General features: G+C 41.9%; 1 protein-coding gene across 21 annotated transcripts in view; it reads right to left on the reverse strand.

Moving 5' to 3' along the window:
• The window catches only part of nbeaa (neurobeachin a), an 86,793-nt gene that overhangs the window by 25,705 nt on the left and 41,095 nt on the right, over positions 1 to 19,993 (reverse strand). For all 21 annotated transcript variants that reach the window (XM_046410695.1, XM_046410689.1, XM_046410688.1 and 18 more), the window contains exons 9-24: positions 17,638 to 17,835; positions 16,481 to 16,614; positions 15,726 to 15,834; positions 15,196 to 15,348; positions 13,151 to 13,319; positions 8,148 to 8,227; positions 7,695 to 7,757; positions 7,233 to 7,330; positions 6,395 to 6,487; positions 3,999 to 4,107; positions 3,789 to 3,870; positions 3,391 to 3,514; positions 3,072 to 3,264; positions 1,317 to 1,991; positions 713 to 1,162; positions 173 to 390 (exon numbers count right to left, since the gene is read on the reverse strand). In XM_046410695.1, the coding sequence (XP_046266651.1) occupies positions 173 to 390; positions 713 to 1,162; positions 1,317 to 1,991; positions 3,072 to 3,264; positions 3,391 to 3,514; positions 3,789 to 3,870; positions 3,999 to 4,107; positions 6,395 to 6,487; positions 7,233 to 7,330; positions 7,695 to 7,757; positions 8,148 to 8,227; positions 13,151 to 13,319; positions 15,196 to 15,348; positions 15,726 to 15,834; positions 16,481 to 16,614; positions 17,638 to 17,835 (2,948 nt within the window). The remainder of the gene's footprint in view (positions 1 to 172; positions 391 to 712; positions 1,163 to 1,316; positions 1,992 to 3,071; positions 3,265 to 3,390; positions 3,515 to 3,788; positions 3,871 to 3,998; positions 4,108 to 6,394; positions 6,488 to 7,232; positions 7,331 to 7,694; positions 7,758 to 8,147; positions 8,228 to 13,150; positions 13,320 to 15,195; positions 15,349 to 15,725; positions 15,835 to 16,480; positions 16,615 to 17,637; positions 17,836 to 19,993) is intronic.

Genomic DNA, 19,993 nt, shown 5'->3' on the forward strand with positions numbered 1-19,993 from the left:
TTGGCATTTGGCATAAACAATCTTTCTTTGACATATTAGAGGACTGTTCAATGTGAATCTATCCTCTGATCAGTATTAAATGTATAAATATGGTAAACTAACAGAAAAATCAGCTAACCTAATTTTGTGTCTGACACACACACACACACACACCTCAGACACTCTAACTTACCTCCTCCAAACATGCACATCAGTTTCCAGGGCGAACAGCAAGTCAGTGAGCAACCTCTGGTGCATCGGAGACCACTTGAATTCTGGGATGCGGAACATAGTGGTGCGTGGGCCGGGGCTGAACTGCCGGCGCTGTTCTTCAGTCATGGGCATGCCCCTGAAACCCAGGTCAACGCGTAGGTCCCGCTCCAACTGGGCTGCGGTACGACCGTGGAGAGCCTGCACCGTGGTGGGGGCAAAGATTTGGTCAGCCATCAGAGCACTTCTCTCATCAGTCTGATAAAAACTTTGCATACATGCAGATAGGAAATTCAGTTTTGACAGAGAAACCACTGAAGACCATCTGGGATTCTGTATTCTCTGAGCTACAAGGGAAACTTTGTTCTTGCATGAGCGATCACTGACATGTTTTTACATTAATCAACACAATCACAGTGGGGCAGTGGTGGCCTGAAGGTTGGCAGGATTAACCTAAGTGGGAAAAAGTGAAAAAATAGATTGACCAAGCACTTGCAGACTTGAACCACATGATCTGACACACCTGAGTGGTCGCAGTAGTCTGGATCTTCTTTGTGTCCTTGTCTTTCCCGTCATCTGACCTCTCTGTATCAGAGGTGGTGCTGGCTGTGTCTCCTCCGGTCTTAAGCCCTGCAGTCTCCCCCTCCGTTCCAGATGTGCCCTCTCCCTCCGGGAAATCTGGTCTTGATGCTCCCTGGATCTGGGTTTGGCTTTCAGCCTCAGCAATGGAGCTGATGTCAGCAAGAGGGCTCTGGATTTTGAAGGGCCCATCCTCTGGAAGTTCCCCAGAAGTGTGGCTCTGGGTTTGAGATAAATCAGAACCGCAGCTAGTCATATGGGCCAGCAGGCTTAGGTCATCACTGGCACTGGTGGTGGAGTGAGCCGGGACTGGGCCGGACGGGGTGGGCTGGTCTGGACTCGGCAGGACCAGGGGGTCTGTGGCTGCCAGAGCTGGAAGCAGCTTCTCGTCAACCTGGAAGAGACGAATGGAGTAAATAAAAAGAAAGAGCAAAAGGAATAAGAAGTAGAGGAGATGCAACTGTGACTGATTGGTGGTGTTTGATTCTAGTTCAGCAGGGCAAGATTTTAAGTACTCAGTGACAATAATCTTCATTTATCTTTCCTACCTTGCTAAAGAGAAATCCGTTGTTGTTTGGGACACTGTCCTTCTCGTCAGCTAATGTGATGAGCGGACCCATGTTCCCATCATCCTCCAGGGTGACTCCGGAAAGCCCCAGGCCTGACCCCATCACGACCCCTGAGCCTGACGTATCGTCTTTTGGCGCCAGATTCCCATTTAAGTTTTGAACTACGGCACAGTAAGCACTGTCCAGCAGAGAATCCACCTCTACCAGAGGTCCGTTCTCTATTCCTCCACCTACACTTCCACTAATGCCTTCTGGAGATAAGTCCAAATCGTCTAGCTTCACCTCTGTGGCCTCTACCTTTTCTGCTTTAATGTCTACCAGCAGGTCGTGGACCTCCACCCTCACCCCTTGACCACTGCTCTGCTCCCCGGGTGTCAGGGCCTCTCCATTGGGTCGCTTCACGGCACCTTCAGCAAGGAGGTTGCGGGAGTCTCCGCCAGCACCCTCGCTATACTCGGCCTCGCTCTCAGGTGTCTGTGTCTGAGAGTTGTCGTCAATCTCCAGGTTGCCGTTGACGACAGGGGCAGGTGTGGCGGAAAGCCCAGAGATGGTGGACACGGAGCCTTTCTTCCCCTTCTTCATGTTTTCTTCTTCCTGTCGCTGGTACTCTTCATACATCTTAGCCAAGTACTCCTTATGGGCTTCATAGGTCACCTGTGACAAATCGTGGAGATATAAATGTGAACAGAGCACAAGCACTGACAACAGTTAACCGTCAAATCAACACCTTCACTCCACCAGGTAGTCTTTATGAGGCCCATAGATCATCTGTACTGAAGGCCAGATGGATAAAACTGGGACACTAGCCTAAGGCTATTAGACCATCGTCCATAATTTCTCCTCGCTTTTGTACTGCAAATGAGAAAACGGGTGAGTTTCATTTCCACCAGTGAACAGAGAGCAGGGGTGTCTTCATTTCAATTCTAAACTGAAAATCAATCAAAATGAACATTCAATTATGTTTATCAAAATTAAGACAGCACTGACAATCAAAACAAAAACAATACTTGTAGATAGACTGAAAATGATCTGTATTGAATCATGTATCAGCACAGTTTTTAAGAAAGCTTCACTTCACTTCTACTTGTATGTTTTTCATGCAATAGATTTTAAATAATGTTATCTTTGGCCATTTGACAAATCTGTATATACATCAGTCAATATTGTTAGCATTAATTACATCAGACAAAGAGGCATAATGACACACGACAGTATATTGATTAATTCATCTGTGACCATTAGTGGAATTAAGTAGTGACTGACCTTGTTATTGTGTTAGCCTTTCTGGCCTACTTCTACAGGGTTTATTGATATCTAAATTTTCCCTTCAACATCTTCCATAAAACAGGCTGTAATTTTATGTTAAGCTTTGAGTTTTGCATCAGCGGGAGAATCTTGCCTTCTAAATGTGAAACATAATGTTGCTGTGTGTAGCTCAGCACCACCCTCCACTCTTTTGAGGGAGAAAATTGGTATTTTTGTCTCTCCATTAATGGATTGCTTCATGTATGAGTTTCAGTTTTAAGTGCAAAATGGTGAGTATAGAAAGAAGCATTTGGACCTTTTTTTCTTCAGTTAAAATCTGACATTTACTGGAGTTTACTTAAAATCTTTGCCCGTGCATTTATTCAGAAGTCTAAGGGAAATAGCACCAGACAGAAAGTTTAATCCAGAAATGGTATTTATTAACAATATGATTGAGACAGTTTTGAAAAGCGTGTGACCTGCTCTCACCTTGGAGTGTGCGATGGACAAGGTATCAACCCAGACCCTCCACCCTCCCCATTCATATTTGATAGCATGGTAGAGCAGGATCCTAAAGATGTTGTACACCATCTCGGTTATTTTCTGCTCCTCTGGGTTCTTGGGGTTGATGTATCCGAGGGAGAACATCCAGTCCTGCCACACAGAGCACTGCAGGAGGCAACTGGTACACAACACAAACCATGTATGAGAGCTGGGCTGAGCTGAATGTGAAAATGTAGCAATCATTCTAAGAGGCAAATGATATATAGTTGAGTAATTGCAAGTATAGCTATTTGTGTGCTCTTACCGTCGATTTTCACGGCTGTTACTGAAGAGCTTTATCATGTCAGAAAGAAAGAGTCTCCTGACTTCCATGAGCTCAGCGCTGGGAGAGGAGTTCTTGAGCAGAGTGGCAACTACCTTTAAAATCACTGGGTGGGTTGGCAAAAAAAAAAACAAAACAAAACAGATAATCAGGGGAGAAAGGAGATGAGAGAGTAGGAAATGCAAATATATATATATATTTTTAAAAAAAGGCATTTTGAATGAGAGAGAGAAAATGTGAGGGACAGGAGAGAGAGAGGCAGATCAATAAGTGGGAGATGGCACCAGTGTTGTCTTCTGTTTACTCACATTAAAACAACAACGCGTTATTGGCAGAGCAAAGACACAGACAGATGCGAGCTGCAGCGTTTCTGTACTTACTGGGATTCTGGATCTTGACGGTGGAGTCAGGCTCAGGGTGAGGCTTGTGGACCACCTGAGTGCAAACCTGCTCTGTCAGAATCTGTGCAGACAACAGATCAGCAGCAGTCAATTAAACGTTTGCACAATGACTTGAATTCCGCGAAAGCAAAACAGACTAAAAGGGCATCACTTCAAGTTTCAATGACCTGCCGCCAAACAATCGCTTACCTCATACAGAGTGTTGTAGGTGGTGATAGAGACCGTGTTGGTGTGCATCATCAGCCTCTCCCCCAGTAACGTGAACAGACTGTGTGTGTGCATGATCTCTACCTTCCTCCTGCAGGGAAACACACACACACACAAAAGCACACACACAGCTTGACATTCATAAGAGAATTTATGACAGCTGAAACTGACATTGATTGTTAGTAGCCTGATGATGAGTTGATATTGGCGGGTGGCACCATGTGGTCCTGTCAGTTATGAGCAAGAGGAAAGAAGATGACAAATGAATACCAACTAGAGAAATTAACAAGAGAAATTAACAGAACAACACTGCAGGAGACACTGGGGCAACATTCATATGGCTCCAAGTGATTAAGGATGACTATTAACCTTGCCAGTGGGTGAAAATTGTGTCTCTAAGAAGCTTTTAACTTGACAGGCTCAGAAATTAGTTGAGTATTTTTTGAAAAGTGAGTAATACTGAAAGCTTCTGCATATTCCTGACTTAGATCAATAGAAAGGAGAAATTCAATTAACTTTACACTACATGTTTTGGTCTTAAATAACTGAAAACCAAACAGACTGCAGTAATGTTGTTAGGTGATATTACATAGCTGAGCTGTGAGAAACTAAGCAAGGACTGAAAATGTTATGTTTAATTCACATATGAAAACTATTTTGATCCAAACTAGCACAAATGTTTAAAAATATGCAACGTTTTGATCCCCAAAGCTGGACAGCGAGAGTGCAGTTTCTCCGTTCACTCCATTGCTCATACATATTACGAGCAAATCATTTAGTTCTTATTATCATGTATTTAATTACATTTTCAGTCTGTTTAATGAGTTACTAATTTTACTCTCTGTTCTAACAGAGTAATTCCATTTTACAAGAAGTGTGAATTGTTTTTCTCACATACAGTTTTGACCTTCTTGTTTGTTTACACAAATTAATGGTATCCTATGCCGGATTTGTTAGTTGCTGTCTATATGTATAGAGCAGCAGTGGTCAAAGTAGACACTCAATGAAGAAAAGGTAGCAGAGTTAATGATAACAAGGCAGTGAATCAGAGAAATACAGTTTTCTGATTGGTTTCACAGGTGTTGCTGCCTTTTCAGATCTTTGTGTGAATGCAGCTGGAGTGCGAGCTTCGTCCCGTAGGCTACTTGCATTGCTGCACTGGGTGTGTGTACACTTTTGACAGACCGAGGACAGAGGACAGAGACGGCAATGTAAAGTGGTCGCTAAGTTTTTCCTCACAGCCATACACCACCGCCCAAAGGTTGCTGCTCAGAAACATCCAGAACAAAGCAAAAAGGGGGCAAGTGGGGGTCTCTGCAAGTATATATGCATTGCTGCAAACTTCCAGTGGGTCAGACGTGAAATCCAGCATAGTGTATGTTTAAATGAAAACAGAAAATATATAACTGAATTACAAACCTTGGTCTGTCATAACAAATCACCATGACTGATATTTAAAAAACACACAAACACACATGCTTACCCTTAAATTCTTAAATGAAATGCCGATGTAACTATCAGACCTCCATCAGTTGGTGGAAGTCCGTTTTGAAAAACAGTCTTAGGGATGCCCTAATGATGTGCCTACGATGCAGTTTCACTCTGCTTTCAATTCGACATGACAACAAGAGGCTAAATGCATACATGCATATACTGTATGTGTAAGCATTAACAACAACAAAAGACATGGCACTAACTCTCATTACTTTGATTTAATCTACGAGATCAACAAAGCCATACACCAGAGCCAGTAGCTTTGAAATAATGACTTTTTAAAATCCTGTATTTTAATGTATTTCAAAGGCGTAAGTGTTTGGCTGTATTCTGTGTACTCTCTGGATTAATTTTTTGATCAATAAGCACTGAAGAGATGTGTAAACTTTAAGAGGCAGCCCCACAGGGTGTTTGGTTCGAGCAGATGTTAAGTAGGTGGGGGACTGAAGGTGCAGGGCTCAGGTGCAGCTCGACAGCCTGCTCCCATGTCGTGCAGCGAGAGGCGTGTGTCACACGGGACGAATAAATCCCCCAGCATCCATTGCTGCCCATCAAGGTTCCACCTCCCTGCCAGTGCACACTGTTGGAATGATTATTCCGCCAGGACTTGATGATGAGGACATTATATTCACGAACACACACAAACAAACAGTCCTTCTATGGCTCACTGGAGGCTGCACTGCTGTGGTTTTCAGTTTTTAACCACACAGTGTTTTCTAACATTCAGGTCTCAATGTGGGGGCTTTCAGTCTCACTGTGTTAATAGGTACGTTTTTGTGGTTAAGATATGACCCCTTATTTCAGTGATCCACCATTCACTGAGCACCAAACAACACACAAAAGAATATATGAAGCAGAAAGCACAGAAACAATGAGATACTGACTTGTGCCCAAGGTGCTTAAGGAAGTAGCCCAGGACTTTGAGGGCTTGGACACGGATACTCTCGCTCTTTGAGGCCAGGAGCTTGCAGATCACCCTGAAACATGTCAGACACACAGCCACATTGATTATGTGTCAATGAAGGGATTATAATACTTTACATGCAGGCTGAAAGGAGTTCCTCTGTGTGCAGTAAACACCTGCTGCCAGATACTCAGTAAACATCCTCAAAGTCAGCACATGTCAGCACACTGACTGAAGCATTTCTACTTCAAAGCGCCAAGGACATAAAAGCTGAAGTTGAAGGTTGAAGTTACCTATTGTATATGTAATGTCAGTAATGTAAATGAGCATATATAAACCAAAGTTCAACTACGTGGTAAAGCGAATAACATTAAGGTTGCTGGATTAAGATATGCTGAAAGAAAAAGGAGCACTGCTTTTGTTCGTAATATAATAAAGACAGAAGCAGCAAACATTTGTATGATAAACCAGAGAATACAGTCACATTTGGCGCATTATTTCTAAGACTTTTCCTGCTTTAACAAAATGTAAAAAAACAAAAGCTCAGCTTTTTTTTTTTTTTTGATTAACACTTAATGTTTCTAAATAGCATAATTAACATTTAACTGGATGTGTATTTGCTGATGAGAATTGGTTACTTGTTGTGACTTAAAACAAACAGAAAAGGCTTTACCAAATGTCTAAACAAAAATTATTCAGATGGACAATGATTCTAATCATATTCTTTTTCATGTCAGGAGAATCTGGTATCTAATCTTTGTATATGCGTGCGCGTGCATGCGTGTGTGTGTGTGTGTATACATGTAGGCAGCATTCACCTTATTCCATTTCTCTGGTCAAACGCAGGGATCATGGATGCTGGGTGTTCAGACATGAGAGCCACCAACAGCTGGAGCACATCGTGGATATTCTCATCCTGTGGAGAAAAGTTGAATGGATGAATTAAGGAGGTAGAGGAAACTCGATGGGACAGAAGAATAGAAAGAGGACAAAGACAGAGCTGTCAGGGTGAACGTTGGGGCGGGGAGGGCAGGTGGTATTTCAGAGCAAGAATAGATATAATTGTTACAGAAGAGTACATTCTGTTCAGTCCGTAGTTGCGCCATTTTTCATGCTGTCACAGCACCAAAGCTGACTCACACTCTCACTCGTTTAAGTGGACCATAACTCCAGCCCACAAATTATAATGCATAATTTTGCCACAAGCTCCACTGAATTGCACTCGCTGTCTCTTTTTAGTGTAGGGCCTCTCTCACAGAGTCTGTTCTGACAGCTTTTACCTCGTGCATGGTCAGTAGGTAGTTGAGGATGCTCTGTAGCTCGTCCTCCTTCACGCCCCGGTCCTGTGAACAAAACAGACACGGCATCTTTCACCAAAACGGCCGTGATCTTCGGCTGATTTCACATTCTGTTAACCTCAGATGACTTCATGAATTTTGTTCTTGGTTGATGCAGCAGCAACCTCATGCGCACGCACACACACAAACACACACACATACACCGTATAAGTGCAGGAAATCAATACAAGTACACACAAGCACAATAGCTACAGAGTTTCATTCAGACTGCTGATCTATAATGCGATTCTCCACACACAGACACACACACACACATTTTAGATAAGCCAGCGCTCCCCTCGAGGGAGAAAAACAACAGCGGACATAATGGAAAGAAACGTTTTTTTGTGCAAGTTAAATTATGTGATGAAGATCTTGGTGATTCTCTCGGTGTACCTTGAGTATGAGTTGTTTGAGGAAGAGAAGCATGAAGGCTCTGAGCGAGATGATCTCCTTTTGGGACGGCCGTGGTCCATCTAAACAAACGCACACAAACAAAAGAATAATTTCCTGTTACAAATCAATTTTTATGCACGATAATGATCAGCTAAATAAGTCTACAGCTCAGTCTGTTTACTACTGTTTACTGATATTATGTTTTATTAGGCATCCTGGAGAGCAGAGGAAAACATGTTAACACACACACACACACAAATACATGCGCTCTATGATAGAAATGTAAACTGTAAATCACTGTCATTAACTCCAGAGGCAATTTGGCAATCTGGATATTTTATAGCTGTACTAATCTAACTGATTACAGTAAAGACATGACAGTTTACAAAAACGTGATTGATGGTCCAAAAGATCCAAACCAAACAAGCACTGTAATCCACTGTTTCTATTTAAAGCTCTGGCACTCGGTCAGTTTGTTTGCTGTGCGCAACTACAAAGAAATAATCAAGTTAAAATCCCAAAAGCATCCTATGCATAATATCTCATGTGAGTTCTGATGTCATTGTGCCTTTCTAAAACATATGAGGTCTTGAAGCATTTATTTCCACTTTGCCGTGAACCTACATTACCTTTAAAAGTGTGCTTTAAGAGCCACAAACAGACCGATTTTATGTTCTCATCTATTGCGTTTGTTCATTGTGAAATATGGCTGCAGTTAGCTTCAAGAGAGGCTTTAAAACTCCCTTTGACATCTGAAAGTATGGCACAGTAGCACATGTTTAAGAAGAAAAATGACAACTCAGATGTTGGCCTTGCATTTTGATTCTTGTAATTGTATTTCAGCCATTTTGGAGGTGTTTAATGTGCATGCCAGATACACTAGAAGCTTAGGGCTGTGATGAATTGACTCATAACGGCTGCCAAATAACTGACTAATGGAATATGATGCCAAATAGTCCAAAAGCTGAATAGATTCATATCAAAGAAAGAATGATATAAAGCCCACTCTTTAGAAATAGGAGCATTTTTCCCTTTGATGCAGCCAGTTAAAGTTGACTTCCTCCTCCCGCTTACCTGCTCATTCTTTAGCTTGTCAATAGCAAACAGTCAGTACACAATAAACCTCACGAGCTACCCGTTTTCATCAGCACTCTACATTGCCAACAGAGGTTTGTTAATTTTACAAGACAACAAAAACATTTATGACGGCAGGCTTGTGTGCACCATTTGCTGCGTCAGGAGGTCTGGAATTGGCCTTACTTTATGCAAGCTGCAAAGGGAAAGCACTGCAACTGCAAACAGTGTTTATTGTAAGCTCAAAGAAACGCGCCTCTCAGAACATTCAAACCGATATCTGACCCGCAGCTGCTTAGCCAGCGAAAGTAGGCTAAGAAAAGCACAAAAGACAGGGTGTGAAAGGAAGAAGATATGAGGACTCTCCCTCTGCTTCTTCGTCACGCTCTGCTGGCCTTGAATCATATGAGCGCGTAGGTGTTTCAATCGGTTCTTCTGCTCTTGACAAAGCCAAAACATGACACTGAAGTGATCCCTTGTGATCCATCACCTTTACACGTCAAGCTGGTAAACGTAGGCGGAGTGCCGACGCTCGCTATCCATCATGGTTACGCAGCAGCTCTGTGTCAAACGAGGGCAATGGATGCACCACGGTGCAACCTCTGTTTTAGGCTTCTTTTAAGAGGATTCGAATGAAGACTACACCCAGCGAAACCGCCACACTGGGGACGGCTTTAATTATCGTCACAATTTTTTCATTTTCTTTCTCATGTGCTTCTTTCGTGCTGATCTGCCACAGTTTTGTTCTACCTGTGAGTTATTTTGTGTGTGTGTGTGTGTGTGCATGTGAGTTTGTTCTGACTTTGGGAGCCTTGCAACAACTATACACACATGTTGATTTGATCTAATAATAAGTGAATTTCTGCAGACTTTTGGGGGAATATAGTTGGGGGTCTATATTCAGTTTGTGTTTGCTCAAGATTACAGACAGATGCATAAAATGTTTACTGTGAAATTTAACATCAAACTGCATTATGTTACAACCTATGTACAGGGTATGAGACTACATAAAGGAAAAACAAAATACATAAAAAAAAAAATCGCTTACTTAATTTGTTAATACTTTAATGTTACCAGTTTGTTTCTACTAGCAGACTTGTTTTACTTTACAGAAGCCATTTAATTGCTGCTTAGCTGTCGCTGTTATGATTTATAATGAGTTCTAAAGCAATGGACCTGACTCGAGGAAAAATTAGATATTTTTATTAGGCGCACTACATGTCTTCACTGTGTCTCCCATGTTTTCAGATGAAGTTAGTTTCAAAATACAGGGAAAACTGAGAGGAATTTTGCATTTATAACAGATTTAAAGCAGAAGCAGGGTTAAAAAAAAAAATACTCTTTATCTGCAGCTCGGAGTCAACCTCATTAATTCAAACTGAGGTACAGTTAAACACATTTCTGTCCACAAAGCCCTTTGTATGTTCAAAATATCTGCCCATTACTATGCAAATTAATTCTATCACTGCATATCACACTCCTACAGTATAGTCGAGTGCACACATATGAGACTTCCAAACCACAACTAGCACATCCTTTAGCTTTGCACAGACATTAGTACGTGTCTGAGGCTAATTTCTCCTGTTATCAGTGCTTCTTTATGGGGCTAAATCCCAGCAGTCAAACAGCAATATTGCCAGAACAGAAAGGAAGCCAGACAGCCACTTGATTAGAAATTCCAAAGGCTCCCTTGGATCTGCCAATCAAATCTGTCTGTTGCCAGGGCAACGTGGGATGCGTTCTCATCGTCAGTGGAGGCTCCCCGGTCAAAAGAGGAGGTTGATTAAAGTGAAAGGCCAGTGCCAACCTCTCTGAAGCTCTGGGAACAGTGGCTGTGTTAACGTTGTCCTCAGCTGAATTACAAAGGCAGTGAACAAACAAAATCTTATTTGTCACCGCGTTGTGTTTGGAATGATGAAATTCTTTGGTGTTTGAAATTTTTTGGTTCCAGATACACATTGTTTGCCACAGGAGGCACAGAAGGACGTGTGCACATTTCAGTTTAAAAAATAAAAACAAATTCACGCAGGCTTCACAAGCAACACCGTTGCTCAACAGAAATGATATTTTTACAGGTAAGAGGAATATGCAGTCTTTTGTGCAAAGATCTTATTCACTCTCAATTGCAGAGCTGCACAGTCTCTCATGAACGTGGTTGTTGAGGGAAGGAAAAGTTACCCACTCACGCCCACTTAACGCATGTACGCGTCTGTTTCTGCCAATGTGCACAACCACTCGAAGCCATTAAATGTTCAGTTATTCGAGCCTCATTGAAGATTGACTTACGGTTGTTTTCAGCTGTAACTACAACTGATTTGACAATTTTAAAGCATTTAAGCTCATCTTAAGAAGTTGATCTTTTCACAAAAAAATAAACAAATCACAGCTTGTGCAGCAACTGCATGCAATTAAACTTTCTCCTCTACATTTTCTTGACAAGCATAAAATGTACTTGTTAGCTGACACAGCTCCACGGGAGGCAGACTGTTTCAACAGCAGTCAGGGACAGAGAGAAATATTTAACAACTGCGTGAAAGTGATGATCATTGTGTCGACTCAGAAATAATGTAGATTTAGCAGAAAGATATTTTTAGTATCTGGCTTGTGTGGAGTTAAGATCCTCTTGTGTTTGACCTCTTTAATGACAAAGTGTGACTGCAGCAGAGAAAATCTATATTTAAAAACTCAAAACTCTCCCACTTTATGTATTAATTAAAGGAGGACTTCAGCTGGAAATGTTGAGGTCAGTTTTATCTGTAAACTGCACTAATGGAGCAGCTACTTTTAAAAGTGTTTAAAAGCCAAGTCAGCACAAGTTATTAGTCTCACGTGATATCACACACGATGTCTCAATAAGCTTTTTAGATTCACATCTGCAGCACATAAAAATAAACATTTGTATTATGAACGCAGGCATAAATACCAACTATATAGTTAATGTAAATGCAGCAGATGTCATTAATGTACCCTTACTGTGTTTGTTTTGGGGTTTGTGAGTTCTAATGTGTTTCTGCGGGTTTCCCTCCAGTTCCCTCCTACGGTCCAAAGACATGCAGGTCAGTTGAATCTGAGGCTCTAAAGCCAAAGTCTTTAGACATGTTCCAAATGGGAACTCTGGGAATAATGTCACATCGGTTTGAACAATCTCTCCTGGAAAGCGTTCATAGTACTGCACTACATGCCAGAAATAGCTCTCTGATGAATGAGAAACAAAAAACCCAAACTCGAGAGAGAAGTTCAAACCCTTCTTCCACTCTCTCCTCGGCAAACGGACGTTTGCTTGTTCGATTGCCGGTTTCAAAAAGTTACAGTAATGATCTGATGCAGCTCCCTCAGTGGCGAGATCAGAAAGGTGAAACTGTCCAACAGCATGACCACCTAATTGGCTGAAGCTTAAAACACCTTAAATTGCACATAGGTGAGAATGTGACAGTGTCTTTGCGTGTTAGCCTTGTAATAAGATGGATGTAATAAGATGTGCCGCAGTCACCTGTGACCTTTCACAGCCACAGTAGAAGGATGGAAAGACAAACCGAAAAACAAATGGATAATATAAATACGTAACTACTTGCGTGTCAGACATTACCACTACGTCTACATATTTGTGTAGTGGCAACGTTTTTTGTGGGGATATGAGAGGATGCTGTAAAAATTAAAGAAAACACCGTGTCAAAAAGATGTTGTATGTATGATTAAGACGAATAAAGACAGAGGCAGAGACGGTAAAGAAGAAAAAGACATCGAGTGGGAGAATTTGAGCCAAACCGATTAACAGACAGACACATTAATGTGCCTTAAATGTAATGTACAATATGTGCCTGGTCAGAAATAGTGTCGTGAAATATATAGTGGTGTTAAAAGTGTGAAATGTCACTGTTACTTTCCTATTTTCTCACAGTGAGCATGTCTGCATGCTTGTGTGCACGTACCAAGACCTTTGGGTGTGATTCCACTGCACTCCAGTGGGTTGATGGCCCAGTAGTAGTACTTCAGTGTGTGCATCAGCTGTAGGACGGTGCCGACACGGCGGATGGTGGTGTAGATGGTGGCCGTGCCGATGAACTCCGAAGACAGATATGTGTAGAGGGAAAGCTGGACCTGTACAGACACACACACACACATACATTTATACAGCAGATATAGACACAAGCACAAAGGTCAACAAACAAATACGAATTGTCAGACACCTGCTGCAGAATAACAAATCACCTGAGCGTGTTTCTGGTGTGCACACTAAAGGCAGTTTTAATGTAAAAAGACAGCCACAGGGGAGTGGTAGGAAACTTCCCTCCAACAAAAGCACCAGTGTTTTCTGCTTTATGTTATTTCTGATCTTTCTGCGCCTGAAGCCGTCAAGCATCTGAGGAACTCCTTAAGCAGCACTGACATTTAAAGAGGATGCTCTCCAATTGCTCATTTCCTTTTTCCCCTTCCTTCCAGCCTTCATGCCGTTCCTTCCTTTTTCCCCTCTTCTAATACTTCACCAACCGATCCCCCCTCGTCGCCAGTACAGACTCGAGTCTGCTGCATGCTTACAAATCTCTGAGCTCATTACGGTGACCACGACGCTAAGGACCAGCCGTAACGAGGCAGCTCTGTTTAAGTGGATGAAATTAGCAGAGTGCTGCGGCCTGACAGAACCGAACCGCAGCTCATCTAGAATGTAGAGTGCACTCAGCTGACTAAAATGGCCTTCATTACATTACATTTCATTGAGCTGATGTGTTTATCTGCGTCTATTTACAACAGGTTTCGACTGCAGAAAAGCCTGAAACTCCGCGATCGTGGCACAACAGCTTGGGCTGCACTGCTGCAACAGTAGCTTATAACAAACATGCCTCCGTCTCTGAAATGATTACGGTTAGCAGGAGCGCTTGGTAAAGAAAACAGGCTCTTTATTTTCAGTGTGAAGCGAGGGAAGCATTGTGAGAGATGGGAGATGAGATTCAGATATGATTTCTTCAAGAGTTTCATTAAGTCCTGAGTATGACCAAGGTTATTCTCGCCAATAATGAAGGTGATAATACCCTGAGAAGTGGAAAATAATAAAGCACAGTGGGAGACAGAACAGTAGAGTCGAAGCAAGATTAAAGGATTAAAAGATTTTTTTTGTGTGTGATGCTGCTCTGTACATTTATTATGTTTATTCATTCTGGCTATGCTGAATGTTTACTGGAGCTTTCTCTACTGGCACTCAATTAAAAGCAAAAACCCAGTTTGCAATTGAATAGTCGGGACACTTTGAACTGTTTCACGGTGACATGTCAGCTAAGGCTGACGTGTTTATCCTGTATTGGATTCTGATGTTCACACCTTCCTTATTGTCCCTTGCAGCAGTAGCTCAGGCGAATTTCTTCCATTCTAACTATAACTAATCTAACTGCATGGCTTGGAGAGTGGAGCTGCTATACCCAGGAGCCAATCACATCTCAGGGTCAGAGGGGAGAGGACAAGGAGTCAGGAAGTTCTGAAAATAATGGAAGCAAGAGCTGACTGGCCCTGCGGGGATGCCAGGAATACTCACATCGAGTTCAAAGTGAGAGGGAAAAGAGGAATGCACATCCCTCTCCTGTCCCAGGGTCTTTTTCAAATGTCACTTTTTCTCTTTGTTTCCTTCTCTTGCGTGTTCTGTCCTTTCCCTGCATGATGTGCAAGTTCCTCCCTTTGTGTCCTGCAATCTTCTTTGTGATACTATTGTAAAGGGCAATGGCCACTAACACGGCAGTCGTTCCTTCTTCTAGGTTTTATGCTAGCTATGCTTTCAACTACTATTCAATTCAGAAAAAAAAATTCCTGAGCATAATAAACAAAAGATATTTTCTTTCTTAGTTTCTTTTTCCATTTTTTTTCTTTTCATCATACCTATTTGGAGTCTATTCCCCCTTCAGTTTTTTTTTGTTTTTTTTTTTTGCAGCAAGGTCATGAAAGCACACATACACACACTTACTGAGTAAATGCACGCAAGTAAACAGACCTTGGCAGGGGTGTGTATCCAGATGGCAGCGTTGAAGAGGACATGGTCACAGAGCTGTTTGAGGAGTGGCGCTCCGTGAGGTAAACCATCCAGATACTTGGCGAAGGACAAGAACTGCTCAAGTACTGCCCTGGTGATGTGTACTCGTGATGACTGAAAAAAAAAAATCAGGAAATAAAAATGTGATTTACCAGACTGAATGGCCGTGCGAACCACTTTTTCACTTTTAACAAAAAGTGGACTGCTGTATTAGACTACATTAGTTCTACCTAGGTGAACCTAATAAACTGGCAACTGAGTGTACAACAGATAAGCACGAGTATAACGGCTGTTAAAACACAATACCTTACTTAGAAAAGTATTTAATCACATAAGCATTATAAAACTGGAGGCCTTAACAGTCCTTGAGAACCTCACTGGAGGTCATGGTACCTAATCAAGGCTACTGTCCTTATTTACCCAACAACATGTACATGGTCATGTACACACAAACTGGTCATCACAAACTTCTCATTGTGCCTTTTACTGACCTTCTCAAGCAGGTATCCAATCACTAGGAAGCCCTTCCCTCCCAGCATTTGCTCCTGCATGGCCACTGAGCTCTTCAACAGCTCCACCAGGAACGCCAGCAGGGTAGCACTGTAACATACACATTGTACACACATGCTGCTCTAATGCTGTGTGGAAATCTTTGATGGTTTCCTGCATGCTCTTGAATGGAGCACACAAGACAATCTGCTCCATGTTTACCTCATTTACCTTCACCATCATTTGTTTTAATAAGCAGGTGGATTTGTGTTTGTTACCCTGACGATGTTTGACAATTAGTCTGATTGCAGCTAACACAACGTGAAGGTGCTTCCTGATATGCAACCACATTAAGGCTCATGCGATGGAGGCAGTATGAGGACAATGTTAGAGCGAGAAGAACGCAGACACCCCGACTTCCTAAAACCTGCTCATTGCTGCAGGGAAAACCACAACTCCTCTTCCCTTCACAATCACACATCCTGCTCTGAGACATTTATACCTGCAGCCTAACTGTCCAAGTCTGATCTTTCAGATGGAAGATAAGTCTCACACACATTAGATTCATCCTTATCTAATGTCATTTACAGTCTCTTTTTTTCTCTTCTTTACCTTTTCCCTCCGATATTTCTGTGTTCATCCATCACTTGCATACCAAACAACAAAACACACATTTTGGATGTCGTAGGAACCATTCAAACTGTTTATATCATTTCATCACTGACAGTTACTTGGTTTCCTTGTGTAGACCACTCACCAGACTGTGGTGTCCACGCTGCTATCATTGAGCTGTTTATAGTCCAGCTGAGCGAAGAGAGGGAACAGGACCTGGATGCCCCCTATAGAGTGGATGGCGCTATGGATGGAGTGGGTAACGATGGCCTTCACATCCTGTGGGACAGATATGGACTGTTAGGTTTGACTGAGACACAAACTGCACTGTAGGTATGAACAGCAGAAATTAAACTGCCATACTGAAATTTAGAGCAAAGGCTCTACTGTTGTGACAATTTTAATGATAAATAAAGCTAAAAAAAAATAAGAACACAAGCTGTCAATGGATGCTCATATTGTAAGTGTATATTGTCTGTTATTCATGTGTATTCATAATCAAGTGTCCTGATTTTAATCCAAGTCTAAACCATTTTTCCTAATGCTGTAGTGCAATAAAGAGTATTTAGCTTAGATGTCAGAGAGAAAAAAATGAAGAATTCCTTTTAAAATCATTTTAATTGTGCCAAAACTCTAAACAGCACCTGTGCAAGCTTTTACCTTAACTCACTGAACTCAACTCCTGAAAAAAGATGACCGTTCAACCTCTTAACTAACAAAAATAACTGTAACTACAATAAAATTCGATTCACTGCCTTTGTAGTTTAGAATTGCTGCCTGAACTGCGGGGGGCAATCGTTCACACAATGAGAAAAGGAGAAAATTCTTACAGATACACAGAAGAATCACCATTCGCAAAGCAGAGCCTCACCAACCTTGAAAGTACACCTCCAAAGATATTTGCTCAAATACAGCTGCTGTAAGAGCAGTATCCTCAAAGGAGACACTTCAATTAACAGAAGAGTGTCACCAAAAATAAAAAATGTGAACTTCAAAACACTGGTATTTACTACAGGGTACAGTGGCAACTGGGTGCATTTTGTATTTTCTTTTTTTAATGGTCCATCTGTGGTAAACCCAGCATCTACAGCTGAATAAACATTACAGATTTTTCACAAAAGCAACTGAGGCGGCTGTGAGTCAGCCAATGACAAACTAGCTTCATAATCAGACTGAACTGCCATTTCATTTCACTTCAATCATTCATATGAGTTGAACTAATCAAGAGACGCAGCAGTGATTCAGAGGACTAGAACCAGGCTAGTGATGAACAGCCGCTCAGGGGAATCTGACCAGACTGACCTGTAGCATGAGAGCGTGAGGTGAGTGGACGAAGATGGAGGGGTTTTCCCTGGGCGACGACTCCAGGCACAGCTGGGCATCCGTCGCCTTGGCGTTGTAGGTGAAGGAGATGGAGCTGGCCAGCTTACCATCGTATAACACCTGCTTGTGGTGCTCAGCCAGGTGGATGTCACTCTCCGACTTAAACTTGAATGTGCTCTGCAGTGGTGAAGAGAGAAGATGATGATGAATCAGACAGAAAAACGTTGGCTTGTCCAGAGATGAGAGTGTGAAGGTTCGTCAAGCTCAACACCCAAAATGGAGTCTGCTTAATTGCAGCTTGAGCCGTGTATAAACAACCCAGCATTAGCTTAATGAACACAGCGCTAACCCGCGCACTAATTCAATTAGCGCACAATAAGAAATGGAGAGAGGTAGCGGATGTGTGGGAGAGAAGCACTCAGAACTCTAAATTTATCTTCTTTCTTTACAGTCCAGAGTGCAGGCATTTTCTCAGTCTCACAATTCCTGCATATTAAGTCACATTCCTCATGTGCATAACACCAGCTTTAACCTTTTCCACTTGCTGCTAAGCCTTTATCTTGTTAAAGTCTAAAATATCTTTATCATGGACTATTTTACAAGGATATTAGTTTCTCATACAATAAGACCGAAATATAAACTGACACATTAGAGATGGCGGAAAGCTAAAGACTTGTAGAGCATGTCTTCTCTTCTGCCTTAAAGAAAAACAAATTTGTTGTGTCCATGCAGATGTTGAAGGAGTTTGCTTCATGTGTGTCTGTATTTATGTCTATATCTGTCTGTCTGCAAAGGTCTGTGGGTCCATATATCCTGCAGCGGTGAACACATGAAGCATTATAGGCCCACAGATGAAAGGCCAGCGAGTTGCTCTGGCACCCTTTGCAGCAGCTCCAGGCACAGGGCGCACTCCCCTTCGAGCGGCTGGGTCCCCAGGTGCCTTGCTCAGCCTGACTGCACAGGAAAGCTCCGGGCTGCTCACAGACCTGCAGGCCCGTCTTGTTCTGATCCTTTCATCTGAGGTCTGATGTAGAAAATGCGCCCTGAGCGGTTTTAACCAAGTACCACAAAGTTCCACACTGCACAATGGAGGCGTCTGAACAAAACGGCTCCTCCACAGTATAACGTGCTTATCTCCATCCAGGGGTTGAATGCAAATCTGCTTTCTTTCTTTTTTTTCTTAGCACTGTTTTAATCATAATTTTCTCCTTCTTTCTAATTATCAGAATCATCTGTGGCACAAAGAGCTTCTTTATATAAACCTATAATTTGATGATTATTTCCAAGAGTAATTAACGGGAATTACATGGTAGGACAGCATGCCTATGTTTACATTTTCTGAGCATATTAGTTCAGTGAAATACAAGAGCTGATGACCCACTGTTAAAATGCTTGTATATTAAACAGCTGCATTAAAAAGCTTATCCATTAAAAGTAAGCTGGAATACTGCAGCCATGTGCAGGGATAATCAATCACGACCACAAATAAATTGCTCTTCGGTTTATTTTGAAGGTTAGGGGACCCGCTGCACGGAAAAAAACAACCCTGAATACCCTGAATGTGAAATTAATACACTTATTAAGATGCATATTTTTTGCGGAGTAAGCTCATTCATTACAGTGCATTTACAACGTGTATGTGTGTGTACTTCCATATAGGTGTTGCTGTGATTTGCGCTGAACGATAAAGGCAGGTAACTGAAAGTGTAAAAGAGCTTTGCTGACTCTTTAAATACTGGGAGGCACTCGACAAGCAGCATGGAAGAGTGGAGGAGAGTCGTGCATTTCTACTCTGACACATGTGTCCATCACCTTGTTACGCAAACACACATGGAGGACACAACAGTCACCTGACAGCTGCAGATACGAAACTGGCCTGCTGTGATAACAGCGCACGCACACACACACACACACACACACACATACACACACACACACACTCCATTCAGCTCAGTATGAGCCTGCTCCAGTCCGCAACTAAAAAGTGAAACTTATTTTTAGCAAATCAAGTATCAGAGATGTAATTGCATATTGAGGGTTTGTTATCGTTTTAAATGTTTCATGAATGAAGAATGGTGCTTGAATAAAATAGAATGTGATCACACAAAGAGTAACTAATATTAAAAATTCAGCTTTTAGGACACTTTTAGGACACATCAATTTGCTGTGCTAAGAACATAAGTCAATTAGGATAATATTTTTAATATAATTCTCTAAAAGGTCAACATTAAAATGCATAAAATAAAACGACTTTCACTGAAATGAAACTTGACAAATACACACAGGTGTGCATGGAAAAACACACACACAGACATACAATACAGGTGTCCAGATA

The sequence above is a fragment of the Scatophagus argus genome, chromosome 14 (assembly GCF_020382885.2).
Source record: "Scatophagus argus isolate fScaArg1 chromosome 14, fScaArg1.pri, whole genome shotgun sequence".
Taxonomy (NCBI): Eukaryota; Metazoa; Chordata; class Actinopteri; family Scatophagidae; genus Scatophagus; species Scatophagus argus.